This window comes from Agaricus bisporus, assembly GCF_000300575.1.
Source record: "Agaricus bisporus var. bisporus H97 unplaced genomic scaffold AGABI2scaffold_6, whole genome shotgun sequence".
Lineage (NCBI taxonomy): Eukaryota > Fungi > Basidiomycota > Agaricomycetes > Agaricales > Agaricaceae > Agaricus > Agaricus bisporus.
In genome coordinates, this window is record NW_006267369.1 from 334,229 (window position 1) to 352,240 (window position 18,012).

At 45.9% G+C, this 18,012-nt stretch overlaps 8 protein-coding genes across 8 annotated transcripts; 3 read left to right on the forward strand and 5 right to left on the reverse strand.

The window, feature by feature from the left end:
- Positions 1-1,778: 1,778 nt before the first annotated feature.
- On the reverse strand, positions 1,779-2,239 carry AGABI2DRAFT_71560 (hypothetical protein; the record flags this gene model as incomplete). Its single annotated transcript, XM_006461571.1, has 3 exons — positions 1,779-1,866; positions 1,920-2,055; positions 2,107-2,239. The coding sequence occupies 3 exons, from the start codon at positions 2,237-2,239 to the stop codon at positions 1,779-1,781; spliced, it is 357 nt and encodes a 118-aa protein (XP_006461634.1).
- A 1,084-nt stretch (positions 2,240-3,323) lies between these two features.
- Positions 3,324-4,022, reverse strand: AGABI2DRAFT_193053 (hypothetical protein). Its single transcript, XM_006461572.1, has 3 exons — positions 3,841-4,022; positions 3,657-3,792; positions 3,324-3,603 (listed from the first exon to the last, which is right to left on the reverse strand). The coding sequence occupies exons 1-3, from the start codon at positions 3,953-3,955 to the stop codon at positions 3,516-3,518; spliced, it is 339 nt and encodes a 112-aa protein (XP_006461635.1). The 5' UTR covers positions 3,956-4,022; the 3' UTR covers positions 3,324-3,515.
- An 860-nt stretch (positions 4,023-4,882) lies between these two features.
- Positions 4,883-5,344, reverse strand: AGABI2DRAFT_143464 (hydrophobin; the record flags this gene model as incomplete). The annotated part of the gene is made up of 3 exons (XM_006462232.1): positions 4,883-4,970; positions 5,024-5,159; positions 5,212-5,344. The coding sequence occupies 3 exons, from the start codon at positions 5,342-5,344 to the stop codon at positions 4,883-4,885; spliced, it is 357 nt and encodes a 118-aa protein (XP_006462295.1).
- Positions 5,345-7,173: 1,829 nt separating this feature from the next.
- Positions 7,174-7,637, reverse strand: AGABI2DRAFT_143465 (hydrophobin; the record flags this gene model as incomplete). The annotated part of the gene is made up of 3 exons (XM_006462231.1): positions 7,174-7,261; positions 7,315-7,450; positions 7,502-7,637. The coding sequence occupies 3 exons, from the start codon at positions 7,635-7,637 to the stop codon at positions 7,174-7,176; spliced, it is 360 nt and encodes a 119-aa protein (XP_006462294.1).
- Positions 7,638-10,341: 2,704 nt separating this feature from the next.
- Positions 10,342-11,214, reverse strand: AGABI2DRAFT_205453 (hypothetical protein). Its single transcript, XM_006461573.1, has 5 exons — positions 11,089-11,214; positions 10,914-11,021; positions 10,823-10,866; positions 10,728-10,768; positions 10,342-10,670 (listed from the first exon to the last, which is right to left on the reverse strand). The coding sequence occupies exons 1-5, from the start codon at positions 11,153-11,155 to the stop codon at positions 10,451-10,453; spliced, it is 480 nt and encodes a 159-aa protein (XP_006461636.1). The 5' UTR covers positions 11,156-11,214; the 3' UTR covers positions 10,342-10,450.
- A 549-nt stretch (positions 11,215-11,763) lies between these two features.
- On the forward strand, positions 11,764-13,565 carry AGABI2DRAFT_205454 (hypothetical protein; the record flags this gene model as incomplete). The annotated part of the gene is made up of 4 exons (XM_006461574.1): positions 11,764-12,483; positions 12,536-12,914; positions 12,968-13,230; positions 13,284-13,565. The coding sequence occupies 4 exons, from the start codon at positions 11,764-11,766 to the stop codon at positions 13,428-13,430; spliced, it is 1,509 nt and encodes a 502-aa protein (XP_006461637.1). The 3' UTR covers positions 13,431-13,565.
- A 383-nt stretch (positions 13,566-13,948) lies between these two features.
- On the forward strand, positions 13,949-15,006 carry AGABI2DRAFT_222457 (hypothetical protein). The gene is made up of 2 exons (XM_006461575.1): positions 13,949-14,745; positions 14,800-15,006. Exons 1-2 carry the CDS (start codon positions 14,053-14,055, stop codon positions 14,842-14,844), a joined length of 738 nt encoding a protein of 245 aa, XP_006461638.1. The 5' UTR covers positions 13,949-14,052; the 3' UTR covers positions 14,845-15,006.
- Positions 15,007-17,177: 2,171 nt separating this feature from the next.
- AGABI2DRAFT_178707 (hypothetical protein) lies at positions 17,178-17,812 on the forward strand. The gene is made up of 3 exons (XM_006461576.1): positions 17,178-17,352; positions 17,405-17,540; positions 17,594-17,812. Exons 1-3 carry the CDS (start codon positions 17,220-17,222, stop codon positions 17,679-17,681), a joined length of 357 nt encoding a protein of 118 aa, XP_006461639.1. The 5' UTR covers positions 17,178-17,219; the 3' UTR covers positions 17,682-17,812.
- The last annotated feature ends 200 nt before the right edge of the window (positions 17,813-18,012 follow it).

Here is an 18,012-nt window from a genome sequence, read left to right on the forward strand (position 1 = left end):
TAATAGAGATTTTCAGAAGGCAATATGGTGCGTGAAGAGTCCTAGTATACGCACTCACGGCAGAGACCTCTTGCAATATCCCTGACGCCCAGGGGTAGAATTAAAACGGTGGGAAGGCCATAGATGACTGGAGTACTATCACGTCGTACAGAAATTGTATCCCGATCGAAGCTTGGCGCAGTCGCTATTTTATTCGTAGATCTTTCAAATCTCCACCCCACAAATAACGAGGTTTTCTGCGATTACAATAGACCATATCATCTAGTTAATCCAGCAGCTCATGTTGTCGTCGGAGATAAATTTCCCGGACAAAAGGCTAGGATGAGAAGTAATGTATCGAGGATGAGATCTTCCACTTTTCGTTGCCTTTTCTTCATCCACACTACCTCCTCCACATACCATCTCCTTCTCCATCTGGCTACCGTGAAGAATGGCAGTCACCCCGTGGTCTCTGCCATTTCCTGCATTTTCTTTGTTGTCCCCATCCTTTCTATCGGGGTCATCTTCACCTTCTTCCCACAGATGCCATTTTCTTCGCACCCTTCACCTTCCTTTTCCCCTCCGCGGTGTTAATCATTATCCTTCCTATGGCTTGTGCCACAATCTTGCTTTCATTATTTCCACTCATGAACTTGCCTCTCATTCTGTGGCGGTATATACCTACGGTGCGTGTTTATTCTAATTGGTTGGTGCGATTATGTTCCAACACCTCATACCTTTTATAGACTGGTTGCTTTGTGCTGATCAAAGAGACTGCGGGGAATTAAATTCAAGAAGCATGCACCAGTTGCGCTGGCTCAGGTAGCAAAAGCTGATTCCAGGCTGGGAGTCCCACATACACCGAAGATTGGAGGAAAGCCGATACGGTTTAGTAATCAGTCAAACTGAAACGCATTGAACGCATGTACATATTAGGCTTAGTGTTGGTTATATATATGCCATTGTGCTTCATTGATCAGTTACTGGGAGATCAAAAGGAGACTAGTCCTTTTCAATTTTTTTCCGCCGTGATATTCCCGCGAACACAGGGAAAATCTGAGTAATAGAGTTGCTTTGATGCCCGAAATAACACTGACACCTACATTACATGCTCAGTTCGCGTTTCTCATTGGATGGTCTTGAACTTATTCCGCGGGCTTCTGAGCTGTCAGCTCGTGACTCACCTGCGACATTGTGGTCGGAAGAACGCTTTGACACCCAGGAACAAAATGTACACCACTGTCTCGTACCTCGGTACCGTACCATGCGTCGTGATGAAGATAATACCATCCAATCACAAGCTGTTCACCCAGAAGGTCTAGTGCAGCCTCGATTACAGCCTCGATTATAGGCGGGAATTTTTGGAAATGGAGTGTCGTATCTTCTTTTCGGTAAGAAATCGCCCACCACGTCGCAGACGGGACGATGAAACTGTGCGCAGTGCGCGCACGGTTCGACCCGGAGAAGAGAAGAAAATGACCATTCTCCAACCGCCAATGTCTAGTTCCAATAGTACAGGTATGCCTGAGACAATAATATGAAGTCCAACTCAATTTGCCAGAATTGTCGTGATGGTCTCAAGAGTTAACAAGTCCAAGTCATGGGAACAGCGAAATCTCGTCTCAACTGCTCAAATGCTTTTGAGATACTCCCAAAGTGCCGAAAGGCAGTTTAAGGTGCAAACAAATAAAGAAGAAACACATGTTATTTCTTCAATTTTACAGGTCACATACTCGGAAGACATTCAGACAATTCAATAAGTTGACAAATAATACCGTGTACTTTAAAGTTGATCAAGCTTAGAGACTAAGGTCGATAGGGCTGCAGCCAACAACGAGAAGGCCACCGCTGAAGTTGTTTCCGGTGCAGCAGACCGTTTGCGAGGAGCTTTAAACACATCCGTCAGTTGTATTTACTACTCAATGGTCGAGAGTACGTACCAATCATTGCCGCCACCAATGACGCTGATGGGGTTGCAAGTGAGACCAATGAGGCCTTCAACGGGACCCAGGACAATGCCGAGAAGGCCAGCGAGGAGGGTAACGACGGGGTCACTAGCCTCTTGGAGAGAATTACCTAGAGAGTAGATGAGAAGATGTTCAAGAGATGTCGCAAGTATACACTTACAGCAGCTAACATCGCCGCCAACGGCAGTGCACTCATCGCCGGTAGTAGGCGGGTTAGTGCGGGGGACAGCGCTGGCCGCAGCGAGCATGGCGAAGGTCGAGATGGTGAGGATGGTAGAAATACGAGCGAACATTGTTACTGAGTTAGTGCTTTGGAAAGTGTTGAGAATTCCTTTGCTGAGGTATTGGATTGGACTTTCTCGCTCCTTTATACCTTTTCAGAATATGATTTTCTGTCTTTGATCTTTTTTCGTTACCTCGAATATTGGTAATGAATTTATGACTCGAAGGATTCGGAGGAAGGAATTATGACAGGTGGATTGACGGAGAGTCTGGTTCGTCCCTTCAATCTCCCTCCCCGATTGACATACGCGCGAATTTGCACGTATAGCTTTTGGACCGGATTTGCCAAGACCCGATGTGGAGTGTATGATACACGAACAATTTGCTCGAACTATCATGGCCCGATCCAATTGACTGAGGTAAACTCATGTTAGCTTGGATTCCCGCTGGATCGTAAGGCACCATTGAATATTTCTGTGTCAAATAGATTTGGTCAGATCGTAAAAACAACGTATGCCGCTATCTCGTACTTCAATACCGTATTTCTCGTGTGCTGGATATTCGCGGGCTAACCGACAAAAGAGTTTAGGATTGAGGGCTGTGGGGCCCGAAATCCCCAAGCGGTGAGATGGAAGTTGGAACGCAATCCGGGTCACCCCAAAAGCGTGAACTTTGACCACTGAATGTAATTGAAGATTTGTAGATGTAGTTGTCCGGAGCCACGTAGAACCGCACCGAGAGTAGTAAGTAGTATTAGGATAAGTTATGGGGTCGAATCGTGGCCCACTTGTCATGATTAGTCAGTTTGTTCACTCACGGTCATCACGCCGACCGAGCTCGTCCCTCGCTCATTCTTCCACCGACACTTGAGATGACGATATATCTTTATCAATCGCCCCATAAGGTCTCTCGTTCAGAAGTTCGTTTATGCAATCCCGCGGGAGACCTTATGAGAAGCTGAAATGCGTCATTTCCAATTTGACTGTCGATGCAACAACGTTATGAAGTTTGATTCAACGTGTTAGTGGGCGTACTTTGTGATGACGAGTTTGACGTCCGGCTTTATCCTCAGCAAACACGTTTTACGCAGACTTGCTCAAGCGCGATTCGTCATCATGACCTCAAGAAGTGGCAGCTCAAAGTTAAGGGAGTTGCGAACCTTCTTCTCAACGGCTCAAATACTTTGCGGAAGCTCCTAAAGAGTTGAGAGGCGATTGAAAAAGTCTGCACAAGTCAAATGGCAGCGGAACTCGTGTGTTTTTTTTTCGATTTATAGATTACATATTCTGAACACATTCAATCCGTACAGACAATCGAACCAGTGGATTGGTTTAAGCATGGTCATGCTTAGACATCGAGGATGACGGGGCTGCAGCGAGTGATGATAATACCATCGCCATAAGTGGTGCCAGTGCAACAAGCTGCTTGCTGAGAGCTATAAATTCGTTCGTGAGTTACGTTTCTTACTCGATATTTGAGAGTACGAACCAAGAATTACCGCCACCGATGATATCGACGGGGGTGCAAAAGATACCAACAAGGCCGTCGAAGGGACCCAGGAGAATGCCGAGAGGATTAGCAACGACTCCGATGATGGGGCTAGTGACCTCATAAAGAGCATTGCCTGGAGAGTAGTTGAGAATGTGTTCAGAGGATGGCTATGTAAACTTACAGCATTGGATGGTACCGCCATTGCACTGCGGGGGAGTAGTGCGGGGAACAGCGCTGGCTGCGGCGAGCATGGCGGGGAACAAAATAATGAAGACGGCGCCGACGCGAGTGAACATTGTTACTGAGGCTGCCACTGAGTCAGTGATACTTTGGGAATGCAAGTTATCGCGCCTTAGTGCCGTTACTTTATACTTTGACAAAATATGCTTTCTTACACAGATGTCTTAGTACTAACCTTTAATTTCGTTATCTCAGCAAATGCGTTACGACCCCTGAATCCGAATACATTCGGACGAAGGAATCATGACAGGCTGAGTGTCACTAATATGCGTCTTGTTCCTTCCCCCCAATCTCCCTTTTCGATGATTGACATGTGCATAAGTCTACATGAAAGGAGCTTTCTATCAGGGCCCATCCAGACCTAAGATGAACAAGTTAGCGAACTCATCATAAGTCCGTTCGCCTGAAGACGCCACCGGATGTCAAACTCGTTAATACGCTGTACATCTATTGTCACATTGGGTTGAACTTGGGATTATAGTGATTCCCACATATTTGCACCAAGTTTACTACTTCGGGACAAAGTAAGGTTCTTGTGCGATTGAGTATCGACGACTTTTTGACAAGACAATTCTGTTATCTTTTCCGTGTCGAGCTGTGCATGCCCTCAATCTGTTAAACCGTCAATGCGATGGTTACGGGTTTTCTCACCGAGAGATACGATACTCCATTTGCAAATAAACCTCCCTATAATTAATAGGGTCAGGCTGTACCGAGAATGCATGAATAATCATCGATGGCCTCAAAAATTTGTCAGTCGAACTCAAGGCCCAGCTGCAATGTTTCATCACAAGCGCCTGCTTGGGTCTAATACCTCCCAAAGAGCTGCGAGGTGATCACAAGTCTGTACTGCTCAACAAATAATGAAGACGCATGCATTGGGTTTTTCGATTTTACAGGTTACATATTCAGAACACATTCAATTCGTACAAATAATCCAACCGATTGACGAGTAATACCGTTCAGTGAAAGCATGATCAGGCTTAGAGATCAATGTTAATAGGGCTGCAGCCAATGACGAGAAGGCCACCGCCGAAGTTGTTTCCGGTGCAGCAGACCGTTTGTGAGGAGCTATAAACACGTTCGTGAGTTGCATTTATTATTCAATGGTCGAGAGTACGAACCAAGAAGTGCCGCCACCAATGATATCGATACCGCTGCAAGTGAGACCAATGAGGGCGTCGAGGGGACCGAGGACAATGCCGAGAAGGCCAGCAATGGTTTTGACGGCGGGGTCATCGACCTCGGAAACAGAGTTGCCTGGAAAATAGCTGAGAAAGATGTTCGAAGCATGGTCCAGGTATACACTTACAGCAGTTGACATCACCGCCAACGGCAGTGCACTCTTCGCCAGTAGTAGGCTTGTCAGTGCGGGGAACGGCAGTGGCCGCAGCGAACGTAGCGAAGAACAAGACAGTGGAGACGGTAGAGAGACGAGCGAACATTGTTACTGAGGATGAAGTTGGTGCTTTGGGAATACTTAAGAGTTCCTTTGCTGAGGTTCCAGGTAGGTTATCCTCGCCCATTTATACGTTTGCGAAGTAGGAATTTCTCATGTGGATACCTCTGTTTCAATTGCTTTTGTTCCCTAGAAAACTGTATGATGAACTCTGGATTCATGGCAGACGAAGTGTCAAGTCCCTCGGCTTTCTCCTTTCGATTTCCCTTGTCAATTGACATGGGAAGAATTGACAATATTAGTGAATATCTGAGGTGAGTTCTATGATACTCCAACAATCTACTTGAACTCACTGACTCGTTTAGGAAATAGAAAATCTAGATCCAAAAATAACCATCCCTCCTTGCAAAACTGCTGTACGGCATCCTTATGCTTGATTCTGAGAGCCCTGGTAACACATGTCACATAAAGAGATTTCGACGAGAGTTCGCGCCGGTTCTCTCCACACGCCGGATTAAGCAGTGGCAGAGCGCGCGGCGGGAAAGTGACGCGCACCATGCGTCGCCCAGTCGCTGTCTTCCCACGATCATGACTGTGTTGACAGTTATCTTACTATCTATTATTCAATCCTAGAAACACACGTGTGTTGCTAACGGCTGTGGAGGTGTGGGGCAGCCAGGGTCAGCGCCTCGATCTGTTCCCGTGCACTGCAGGGTCTACAATGTTGTCGGGTAACTGAGATTGGTCCGATCAAACGACACCTCAAATCTCGAGGTTTTCCGGATCTCACAGGATCATATGGCCAATTGTTGTCATGCCTAATCCGGTTTGGTCAGACATGAAAAGGCACTGACAAGTATTGTATTATGGGTCAGGGTTAACCAAGAAGAAAAGCCGGCCTATACGGATCTAGATGAACCCTGCAAAGGTAATTGGGCCTGACTTCAGTTTACCGACATTAGACACTCACGCTACTTCCTTGGCAAAGTTCTCGGAATCATTTTTTGAACTTGCCGAGCACAGGACATTTCCTATTCCGTAGCGATCACAAGGATGCTTTCAAACTGTGTGAGCGATCCATCATTCATTCTATTTCTAATTTTAAGTGGCTTGCCGGGTCCTCCGTACCACCGAACTACCTTTCAAAGAGACATCAAATTTCTGCGCTGAAATCTGATGGCCATCATGAAGACCCAGAAATTTTGAGGAGAATGTTGCCTGGATAAAGCAAATGGTGATAGTCTGAATTTCAAAATGTTGCTCCGTTCGATCCGTTTCTTTTTGAGCAGCAGTCGGATGATCACCTGCGCAATTGAGTGTGGCTCGTCGATCAAACATCGAATAGTGAATGGTGATGTATACTCACGATAGCTCGGCTCGGTGTTTTACCAAACACTCCAAGAGGCTTGTTTCTTTATTCCTCTCCTTACGGAGAGGGGGATGGCAAGATGGGTTTGCACTAACCATTACCAACCTGGATCGGAGTAAATCAATTCGCGCTCATAGTGATGGACGGGTCAAAGTTAGGTCAAAGAGATGTTCAGTAATTTCCAGGGCACTGGTACATTATGCTATTAGGCAGAGAATTTCTATGGCTCTAATTTGGTTGTTGACGTTCGAAAATCTTAGAAATAGTACGACGATACGATGATATGATAGAATGGCTAGTGATGAAACGAAATCTCATCTCCTATACTCAAATGCGTTTCAGAAACTCATAAAGTGCCGAAAGGCAGTTCAAGAGTCCAAACAAGTAAAGAAGAAACACATGTTATTTCTTCAATTTTACATGTCACATACTCGGAAGACATTCAACTCGTACAGACATGTTAACCAGTTGACGAATAATACCGTGTACTTTAAAGTTGATCAAGCTTAGAGACTAAGGTTAGTAGGGCTGCAGCCAACAACGAGAAGGCCACCGCTGAAGTTGTTTCCGGTGCAGCAGACCGTTTGCGAAGAGCTATAAACACCTTCGTCAGTTGTATTTATCACTCAATGGTCGAGAGAACGTACCAATCATTGCCACCACCAATGACGCTGATGGGGTTGCAAGTGAGACCAATGAGGCCTTCAACGGGACCCAAGACAATGCCGAGAAGGCCAGCGAGGAGTGTAACGACGGGGTCACTAGCCTCTTGGAGAGAGTTACCTAGAGAGTAGATGAGAAGATGTTCAAGAGATGTCTCAAGTATACACTTACAGCAGCTGATATCACCGCCAACGGCAGTGCACTCATCACCAGTAGCCGGGGGAGGGTTAGTGCGGGGGACAGCACTGGCCGTAGCGAGCATGGCGATGGACGAGATGGTGAGGATGGTAGAGATACGAGCGAACATTGTTACTGAGTTTGTGCTTTGGAAAGTGTTGAGAGTTCCTTTGCTGAGGTTTTGGATTGGACTTTCTCGCTCCTTTATACCTTTTCAAGATATGATTTTCTGTCTTTGATCTTTTTTCGTTACCTTGAATATTGGTAATGAATTTATGACTCGAAGAATTTGGAGGAAGGAATTATGACAGGTGGATTGGCGGAGTATCAAGTCTGTTTCGTCCCTTCAATCTCCCTCCCCGATTGACATACGTACGAATCTACACGAACAGCTTTGGACAGGATTTGCCAGGACCCGAGGTGGAGTGTATGATTCTCGAGCAATTTTCCCGAACTAACAAGCTCGTTTAGAAAATCTGCAAATCCGATCTCAAAATAGCTCACCTCGTTGCTGACTCGTAAAAACTTGGTCGAAGAAATGAAGCTTAGGTCGGTCCGATAAAATAAATGAGGTGAACTCAGATTACATGGGCCGGATCCTCTAGATCGTCAGACTCCACTTTTTCTGAGCCTAGTACGCCGGTCTGTCAGCTAGAAAAAGGCCACCGTGAAGTATCATTTTATGGATGCGAATATGCCGGGTAAAACTGCGGATCCGCCAGGTGTAATTGATTTCAGTTTTCCAACATTGAACTTTGAACGTTTGAACACTCATTGGCGTTAATCCTAACCTATGAGACCCAAGTTGGCGGCCCCAGTGACAGCATTTGTTGCATTCAACAGACCAGTGTCGAACTAAGTCGAGTCTGTCCTTGGTTAATGAGATTAACAACCAAGGAATGTTATGTGAGAAAATGCATGAGAAAGGATTAAACAAGGTCACATGAGCTATGATCTATTATGTTTGTACCAGCTTTGTACGAAGAACTCCTGAAGAACTCTTTTGAACCACCGGTAACACTCGGACAGTTGTTTCGAGGGGTTTCGGGTCAGTAGGCAGCAGTTCTCAAGTCCAGCGCAAATCAGAACCCTCGAGGATTAAATTTGAGCATATGAATTGCTTCAAGTTTGACTACGACGCTGATGGAAAATATGATATTAGACTGATATCAGATAAGTTTTACGGGTTTTCTATATCGCGCCAATCTCAAACTACTACATGTGACTCTCGTGTTTCGCCTCGACTCCGACTCTAGACGCCACTGACAGACACGCCACTGTTCTCAACTGACATGTGCAAAAATGGACAGTATCAGCGAGGATTTGGGGTGAGTTCTATGATACTCCAACAATCTACTCGAACTCACAGACTTGTTTAGGAAATAGAAAATCTGGATCCTAAAATAGCCAGCCTCCTTGTGAAATTCATTTTGGGGCTTGTACGACACCCTTATGCTCGATCTTGAGAGCCCTGGTAACACATTCCCTACAAGTAGTTCAACAAGAATTCAGATTTTTTGAGAATGTGAACTGGTCTCTCTTCACGCCGGATTGAGATGAGTTAAGCAGCGCGCGCAGAGCAGAAAGTGACGTATAACACGCGTCACCCGTGACACGGCTCCTGTCTTTCCAAAATTATCGCAGCGGCGACAGTTCTCCTACACTCCCTTACTACTTTCTCAATTCAATACTGCAACTCACACGGGCCCAGGTCAGGAAGTGTGGGGCATCAAGCTATTACCGTACAGTCTAAAATATTATCGGAGAACGGAGATTGGTCCGGTTAAATGAATCAATTGACCTCTGAATCAGATCTTGACATTTGCCGGCTCTGTAGGCCAATATGAAAAGGCACTGTCAAGTATTATGTTACTTAAATAACTTACGGGTCAGGGTTAGCCAGCACAGATTGGCACAGATCTAGATGTATCTGGAAAACGGAATCGGATGGGTCCGACTGATTTCCGTTTACCGACGTTCAAACTCACGCTACTTGCTTGGCACGGTTCTCGAAATCACTCGTTGGACGCACCGCGCACAGCATAGTTCCTTTTCGGTTGCGAAAGCACGGATGGTTTTTATACTATAGGGAGAGATTGCCGCGGCCTTTACTAATTTTAAATAGCCATCACATCACATTCACGAAGAACGAGGAAAATGAAGGGGGAGAATGTTGCTTGGATAAACCGAATGGTGATAATTTGAATTTGATGCTCCTCTTGAACCTTTTTTTTTTGAGGCAGGTGTCGGATTATCACCTGCGCAATTAAGTGTGGCTCGCCGACCAAACGTCGAATATTGAATAGTGATGTGTACTCACGATAGCTCAGCTCGGCATTTTATCAAAACCTCCAAGAGGCTTGTTTCTTCATTCCTCTCTTTACGGTAACGGGAATGGCATGATGAGATTGCACTAACCATTTCCAAACTGGATCGGAGTAAATCAATTCACGCTCACAGGGATGGGCGGGTCAAAGATCTGCGGAGAATTCAATATTTTCCAGGACAATGGTAACGTTACGCTATTATCTTCGAAGAATTGAAGGGACAAATTATTTCATATGGCTGCAGAATTGACGATGACATTCGAAGTTTCAGAAGTAGTACGGCGGCACGATAATTCAATAAGATACCTGGTGATTCATGGCCATTGGCTACGACAGTGAGCTCATGAAACTATAGCAGGCAATTTAACTTGCATCGGTCCCACGTCCCGAAGGTGAATATCAAACTGAGGCGTCACATTCGGAGCTTGACTTGGCTATCGCTATGCAAACATCACAGTTTTGGTTGTTTCAGAAGCTTCGACCACACGTAACACTTTGAGTATCATTGTCTGACAAAATGAGCCCGAATTTGCCAAGCAGTCAGGGAACTTATAGGTAAAATCAATATGCTACATACACTTTTTGCTACCAAATCGAAAACACTCGGCCACAGAAATTATTTCCTCCTAGGTAACTCGAGATCCTCGGGACCGAAGCTCATAGGCAAGAGCTCACCCAAAGTGGTATCACGAACACCACCCTCCGAGTACCCTGGTTCTGATTTTCCGGCCTGTGGATAATCACCTGGTACGAGTAAAATGGGCATATCCAAAGAACAAAATTCTCTTATGAACTGGCGACATATCCCACAGGGTGATATTGCTGACTTCACGTTGCTAAATGATGATATTGAGTGGAAGGGTTATAGACGAGCAGTCAAGAGTCAAACTAACCTTGTGACTGCAAGTGCTACAAACGACCGGACTCCTTCGCTCTGAGAAGGAAAGTATGATTAATGGGAAAAGTAACACAATCCGAGGATTCGTACGATCGCTTTGACAAGGGCGGTCCGCTCGGCACAAATAGTTGCCCCTAAAAAGAATGAGCAATGGTTGAGGGCGAATCGGATGAGAACACACCGTAAGAGGCATTTTCGATGTTGGCCCCCTTGATAATGCTGCCATCCGCAGCCATTAGGGCAGCACCCACAGGAAACTTGGAGTAGGGACTGTACGTTCCGTTTTTCGCTATAGAGACCAAGGATGTAGGTCAACTCATCAAGTATAAGCGATTGGCTATAATTCTCGTCGTTACCTTCGAATGCAGCTTCAATGAGCCTCTTTCGGTCTTCAAGAGACATTGTCCAAGCCGTGGAACTCATTATGAGAGTCAAATGGATAGAAGAGAAGGATAACCTTCAGATATCGTTGCGTTGTTCCTCATCTGGTCATCAGCGACAAGAGGCCGAGATCAATTCCGCTGAAGTGCGGTCACGTGGGCGTACCCCGCGGGCTGAACAAAATACAAAACTCATGAGCATGTGATGGAATGTCACACCAGTATTATTGTGGCAGCAGAGGAATCTTCAATCAGACAATCCCCTCGCCTTTTACTAGGGGATTCCGTGTAGGTTCCTCATCTAATGCTGCGTTACAATCTTTGGAACCACTTCTCCTTCGGAGATCTGTTGAATTTACTTTTTTGCTCATTATATATATAACATATAAGATCTGATTTTTGCCCGTCTTTGCTCACATCGGACACAAAATTTTTTGGTTTGGTTGTTTTTTCTCAAATTTTCAAAACAAGAAGGGCTCTATTTTGTCTTCTTAACTTCAAAACACTTGTGTGGACTCTTGACTTGCGTTGTGGCCTAGAAAATTGGGTTTCCTAAAATGGCAAATTCGGAAATGGGACCACTTTAGTCGCCGGCGGATTTATTCAAAAACAAGCGCACACTTGCGCACCTCCACATTTTTTGTCTTCACCATGCCCCATTACGACGTCGTTATTGTCGGCGCAGGAATCGCTGGCCCTGCTCTTGCCCATGGTCTCTCCACGTTGCCTGGGTCCAGAAAACCTCGGATTGCTTTGTTGGAACGATCACTTGCGGAACCAGACCGGATTGTTGGGGAACTTCTGCAACCAGGCGGTGTTATGGCCCTTCGGAAACTCGGCCTAGAGAAATGTATCGAGGGTATAGACGCGATACCGACGTACGGATATTGTGTCCTGGATAACCCCAGGTCTGTGCGTATCCCGTATCCGAGTGGGTATGAAGGCCGCGGTATGCACCACGGACGGTTCGTCATGTCTCTACGTGCTGCTGCAAAGCGTGCTGCAGGCGTGGATTTAATCGAGGCGACGGCCACAGGGTTGATCGAAGAGGAAGGCCGAGTTGTAGGGGTGAAAACGACCAAGAAACTACAGGAAGAGGAGTTAAAGGAAGAATACCGTGCTGGCCTGGTGATTATTGCAGATGGATGTTTCTCAAATTTCCGGAGCGCAGTCATGGGCCGTGCATCAGTTAAACCCACAACGAATAGCCACTTTTGCGGTGCCATCCTCGAAGACGTGGCCCTACCTATGCCCAATTGTGGAACTGTCGCCCTCATCAAAGGCTCTGGGCCGGTACTAATGTACCAAATCTCGGAGCATGATACGCGCATTCTCATCGACATTAGAAATCCCCTACCTGCGGACCTGAAGGTATCGCATCTTTCACACCGTCGTTCTCAACCCGTTGATATAGGTTTTATAGACGCATATTCTGACTCACATCGTCCCTCAACTTCCCTCATCTCTCCAACCAGCCATCGAAAAAGCTCTCCAGAAGGACCGATTACGACGCATGCCCAATTCGTTCCTTCCACCGGTATCCCAAAGCTCATCAGCAACTAAGCCTGGTGTCATTCTCCTCGGTGATGCATGGAATATGCGACACCCTTTGACCGGTGGTGGTATGACTGTTGCTCTGCATGACGTTGTCCTATTGCGATCGATGCTCGCAAAAGTTGACGATTGGAGTAACCTTAAGAGCATACAACGATTGTTACACAAATGGCATTGGCGACGGAAACCTCTTGCCTCGACAGTCAACATCCTCAGTTTCGCTTTATATGACTTATTCGGCGCTGATGGTGAGTCGTCCTCTTGTGGGAGACGTGGAACTGTATCACTAAATTGACTATAGATGAATTACTCGCCGTGCTGAGGACGGGATGCTTTAAATATTTCGAGTGCGGTGGCGAATGTATCAACGGACCTGTATCACTGCTCTCGGGTATCGCGCCCTCTGTTCTTCTCCTCGCGTATCACTTCTTCGCTGTTGCATTTTATTCCATCTGGGTGATGTTCACACATCCTCGTGTGATATCTCAACCAGGAGTAAAACCTGTCTACGCCATTCCAAGTCTAGATCAATACCCTTTCCTTTTGGTCAAGAGCGTTCAAGTGGTGCGTATCATTATCTATTTCCTTTCTGTTCAATGCTTGATAATTGGTTTTAGTTCTGGAAAGCATGTGTAGTGTTCGGTCCCTTGCTATGGTCGGAGGTTCGTTGGTGGTCACCTGAGGATACTCAAATGTCAAATAATCTGCTCTTACGGATGTTGGCGATCGTGGGGATTCTCGGAGTGTTATTTCGCATGTTTTGATTGATGGATAGATTTTGGAACTCGTTTAGAGGATGCTAGAGGTTTTGTGATTTCCCATCTAAACTTAGCTCACTTTTTGTAGATACCCTAAGTTATGGCTTTTAATGTTAATCGAGGGTCCCTTGCGTTGCGTCATAAATTGGATATTCGGAGCATGGTTTTCTTTTGTCGCTTCTGTTATGTTCTACCCTACGTCTTCTACGTTTGACTTACGAGACACGATAAATAGATCTAAAAATATGATGCGGCTGGATCAGCTGGATCATGATGATAGGAGTCAAATCAGCGAACTTAACACACATCTACCAAGTTGACGTTGATGCATGATGTCGTCGAACCCCTGCAGAGATTTTTACTGTAATCACGTCTCAACTGTCCAGATGAGCGTCCTCATTGGTTCCCATACTTTGGAAAGAGGGAAATGTATACTATATTCGTGCGTTTGTTAAGCGCCGAGTGTTGCTTTATAAAACCGAATCTCTCTGCTAGTTCTGATGGTCGCATATTGTGTTCACCTTCTTCAGCCTGGGGCTCGTTTGCTTATTCGTTATCTTATTTCTTCACTCGGATCGACGCCGAACCTTTATTCCATCTTCAAGCTTCCAGATAACTTTAGAACATTATGTTCTTCACTTTGACGACTTTCCTTCATATTTTTTCTATATTGATCAGTGCTGTGGTTTTGGGCTTGGCCCAAGTCAACTTTGGACTCCTCTTAATCTGGACTAATTGGATTGTCGGGGCTTTGGGGCTCGTCTATCACATTATGATCCTCTTCCTACATGAATTTCGCCGTCCTACTACATCTCGACCCAAGATACCTTGGAAGCGCCGTTATTTCATCCTTAAAGCCAGCATGAAGATGCCTAAAACACCACTACCTTCCTATCATCGACACCATCGCTCCTCCTCATCAAGTCAAGAATGGAACGATGCCGCACTTATAGCCGCTAGCACTAACAAAAGCGGCGGTGGCTCTCACAAGTTTGTTCCCTCGGGGCCATTTTATTCCACCGCCTCACTGTTCTCAATCGTCATTCTGGCCGTCCTCACTATTATCGGATTTGGAATGACCGTAGAGGTTTCAATGCACGGAACATCAAGTATGATTCCAAGTGATAAAGAGAAGGAAGTGTCCTTCCCTTTGGGTCTGAAGGCTGAAAAAGCACAATGCGCTTTCCTGGGCGTGCAGGCCTTGCTCTCGCTTGCGTTGTTTGTGCTTTGTATCAGGGGTAGGAGTAGAATTTCGAAAGCTGAAGAAGAGACGAGGGATGAAGCTGAAGGATGGTACGGGTCCGGCGTTTCAACTCGTAAGGTAAGTAAAATTGAATCTGTGTAGAGGCCAACTCTCATGCGTTTCTCTCGCTAGTCCACTGAGCTGCCATTTCCGCGGTGGGAGAAAGGGGCTGTGTAACGTCCTCTACGATTTGGTTGCTCTCGACATTAGTAGAATTTGATTGTAACATCATTTCGGATTTGATATCTTTTTGGACCTTTTCTTGATGATAGTCATGATCATGATGAGGGTTCCACCTTGCAGACTCTCATCTCCCCCTACTTCAGCGATAGAAGCTATCGTGCTTGATCTATAATAGGATAGGAATTTTCGGTATTCTAACGGCGACGTACTTGCTTGCTGGTTATCGTGTATTTTTTCTCAACGTAGTATCAATCCTTTGATTCCTTCACCATGTGCGGCATCAGGCAACTATCACGCAACTTTGGATGGAAGTTAGATTGATAGATTGGTTTGAAATAGAAAGTAATAACTCATGATGACCCCGAGCTCGGTCCCGGCCGAATCAAATTTTGATGGGAGTCCCTCGTCACTGCGATCAACTCTCATTCGCGTTCAATGTGCTGGTTCTCTCTCATCGTCTTAACAACAAGCTACGACATTCATATTTGGCTGTGCCAACCTGGTCTCAAGTCAACTTGCATCAAGAACATCAAGAATATTGCGATAATCATTGAAGTGAGAGGAATACACTGGGTCGCAGTGGGCGTAGCGCCTTTCAGCCGTGTCTACGCCTACCGCACCCTCTTACTACCTCCTGCCACCAGGCATGGGCAACTTTGATGAAATATGTTTCTTATGTGGAGTGGCTCCTATCGGTCCTAGCGAGTTCACGTCAGACCCTGATCTTGCAGCCGCGACTGATGCCATATTCTCGAGCATTTCCCCGACAAATTCTCTCTGTTGTCCAAACTTGCGAAACGAATTCACCAGGTATCTGACCAATAATCGTGCCTCCGTACTACTTCTGAGGTTGCGAACGTCATCGCCAATTCTGGAGCCATATGAAAGAATTTGTCCCTTCAATTCTTCGATGACAATAGCGTAACGTTACCACTGTCCTGGAAGTTATTGAACGTCTCCGCAGGCTCTTTGACCCGTCTATCCTTGCGAGGGTGAATTGGTTTACTTCGATCCAGTTTGGAAGTGGTTAGTCCAATCCCGTCATGCCATCCCCGCCTCTGTAAAGAGAGGAATAACAAACAAGCCTCTTGGAAGATTTGATCAAACGCTGGGCGGAGCCATCGTGAGTATACTTCACTATTCAATATTCAATGTTTGATCGGGGAGCCACACTTAATTGCGTAGGTGGTACTGTAATCCGACTGCTGTTCGAAAAGAAACGGTACGAGAGGAGCATCAAATTCAAATTATCACCATTTGGTTTATCCAGGCCACATTCTTCCCCTTCATTTTTCTCGTTCTTCGTGAATATGATGGCTATTTAAAATTAGTAAAGGCCGCGGCAATCTCTCCCTACAGTACTAAACCATCCGTGTCATCACAACCGAAAAGGAAACATGTTATGCACTATGCGTTCGACGAGTGGTTTCGAGAACCGTGCCAAGCAAGTAGCGTGAGTGTTGAACGCTAAACGTTGAACGCCGATAAACTGAAATCAGTCGAACCCATCCGATTACGTTTGCCAGATTGATCTAGATATAAGCGGGCTCACCCTGACCCATAACACAATACTTACCTGACAGTGCCTTATCAATTTTTTGCCTAACCATATCGGACACAAGAAGATGAGATTACGCTCCAGAGATCCGGTAAATGTCAAGATCTGACCCGGAGGCTGACTGATTCCTATATCCGACAATAATTTAGACTGTACGGCAACAGCTCGATGCTCCACAGTCCACACTTCCTGGCCTGAGCCCGTGTGAGTTGCAGTATTGAATAGAGAAAGTAATAGGGGAGTGTAGGACAATGTTGCCGCTGCGGTAAATTTGTTTGGAAGGATAACAGCGGTGTCGCGGTGAAGCGCTACTTGCTCAATCCGGCATGGAGAGAGACCAGTTCGCATTCTCGAATAATCTGAATTCTCTTCGAACTCATTTAATGCGGCATGCGCTTCCAGGGCTCTCAAGTTCAAGCATAAGGGTGCCGTACAGGCCCCAGAATGAGTTTCGCAAGGAGGATGGTTATTTTGAGGTCCAGATTTCATATTTTCTAAACAAGTCAGTAAGTTCGAGTAGATTGTTGGAGTATCATAGAACTCACCTCAGATATTCGCTAATACTGTCAATTCTTCCCATGTCAATTGACAAGGGAAATCGAAAGGGGATAGCCGACGGGACTTGGCACCTCGTCTGCCATGAATACAGAGTTCGCCATACAACTTTCTAGGGAACAAAAACAATTGAAAGAGGTCTCCACATGAGAAATTACTACTTCGCAAACGTATAAATGGGCGAGGATTTCCTACCTAGAACCTCAGCAAAGGAACTCTAAGCATTCCCAAAGCACCAACTTCATCCTCAGTAACAATGTTCGCTCGTCTCTCTACCGTCTCCACTGTCTTGTTTTTCGCTACGTTCGCTGCGGCCAGTGCCGTTCCCCGCACTGACAAGCCTACTACTGGCGAAGAGTGCACTGCCGTTGGCGGTGATGTCAACTGCTGTAAGTGTATACCTGGACCATGCTTCGAATATCTTTCTCAGCTATTTTCCAGGCAACTCTGTTTCCGAGGTCGATGACCCCGCCGTCAAAGCCATTGCTGGCCTTCTCGGCATTGTCCTCGGTCCCCTCGACGCCCTCATTGGTCTCACTTGCAGCGGCATCGATATCATCGGTGGCGGCAATGATTGGTTCGTACTCTCGACCATTGAATAATAAATACAACTCACGAACGTGTTTATAGCACCTCACAAACCGTCTGCTGCACCGGAAACAACTTCAGCGGTGGCCTTCTCGTTGTTGGCTGCAGCCCTATTAACCTTAGTCTCTAAGCTTGATCAACTTTAAAGTACACGGTATTATTAGTCAACTGGTTGAATTGTCTGTACGAATTGAATGTCTTCCGAATATGTAACCTGTAAAATCGAAAAACCAAATGCATGCGTCTCCATTGTTTGTTGACCAATACAGATTCGTGATCGCTTCTCGGGTCTTCCAGAATTATCAGAAAGCAGTTGAGCGCCTGTGATAAAATAGACCCTATGAGAAGCAGAGTTGTCCTGTAAGTTCACAACCGTTAGCCTTCCTCTGAACACATTCTCAATTACTCTGCATGCAATGCTCTTTATGAGGTCACTAACCCCATCATCTGAATCGTTGTGA

What these genes read in the sequence shown, in the direction of transcription:
- AGABI2DRAFT_178707 (XM_006461576.1), top strand. Translation starts at nt 17,220, where the DNA reads ATGTTCGCTCGTCTCTCTACCGTCTCCACTGTCTTGTTTTTCGCTACG. An exon ending in TGGCGGTGATGTCAACTGCT is followed by an intron (nt 17,353 to 17,404) that starts GTAAGTGTATAC and finishes GCTATTTTCCAG; the next exon opens with GCAACTCTGTTTCCGAGGTC. An exon ending in ATCGGTGGCGGCAATGATTG is followed by an intron (nt 17,541 to 17,593) that starts GTTCGTACTCTC and finishes ACGTGTTTATAG; the next exon opens with CACCTCACAAACCGTCTGCT.
- AGABI2DRAFT_205453 (XM_006461573.1), bottom strand. Translation starts at nt 11,155, where the DNA reads ATGAGTTCCACGGCTTGGACAATGTCTCTTGAAGACCGAAAGAGGCTC. An exon ending in CATCGAAAATGCCTCTTACG is followed by an intron (nt 10,867 to 10,913) that starts GTGTGTTCTCAT and finishes CATTCTTTTTAG; the next exon opens with GGGCAACTATTTGTGCCGAG. An exon ending in CCGCCCTTGTCAAAGCGATC is followed by an intron (nt 10,769 to 10,822) that starts GTACGAATCCTC and finishes TTTCCTTCTCAG; the next exon opens with AGCGAAGGAGTCCGGTCGTT.
- AGABI2DRAFT_193053 (XM_006461572.1), bottom strand. Translation starts at nt 3,955, where the DNA reads ATGTTCACTCGCGTCGGCGCCGTCTTCATTATTTTGTTCCCCGCCATG. An exon ending in TGGCGGTACCATCCAATGCT is followed by an intron (nt 3,793 to 3,840) that starts GTAAGTTTACAT and finishes ACTACTCTCCAG; the next exon opens with GCAATGCTCTTTATGAGGTC. An exon ending in ATCGGTGGCGGTAATTCTTG is followed by an intron (nt 3,604 to 3,656) that starts GTTCGTACTCTC and finishes ACGAATTTATAG; the next exon opens with CTCTCAGCAAGCAGCTTGTT.
- AGABI2DRAFT_222457 (XM_006461575.1), top strand. Translation starts at nt 14,053, where the DNA reads ATGTTCTTCACTTTGACGACTTTCCTTCATATTTTTTCTATATTGATC. An exon ending in CCGGCGTTTCAACTCGTAAG is followed by an intron (nt 14,746 to 14,799) that starts GTAAGTAAAATT and finishes TTCTCTCGCTAG; the next exon opens with TCCACTGAGCTGCCATTTCC.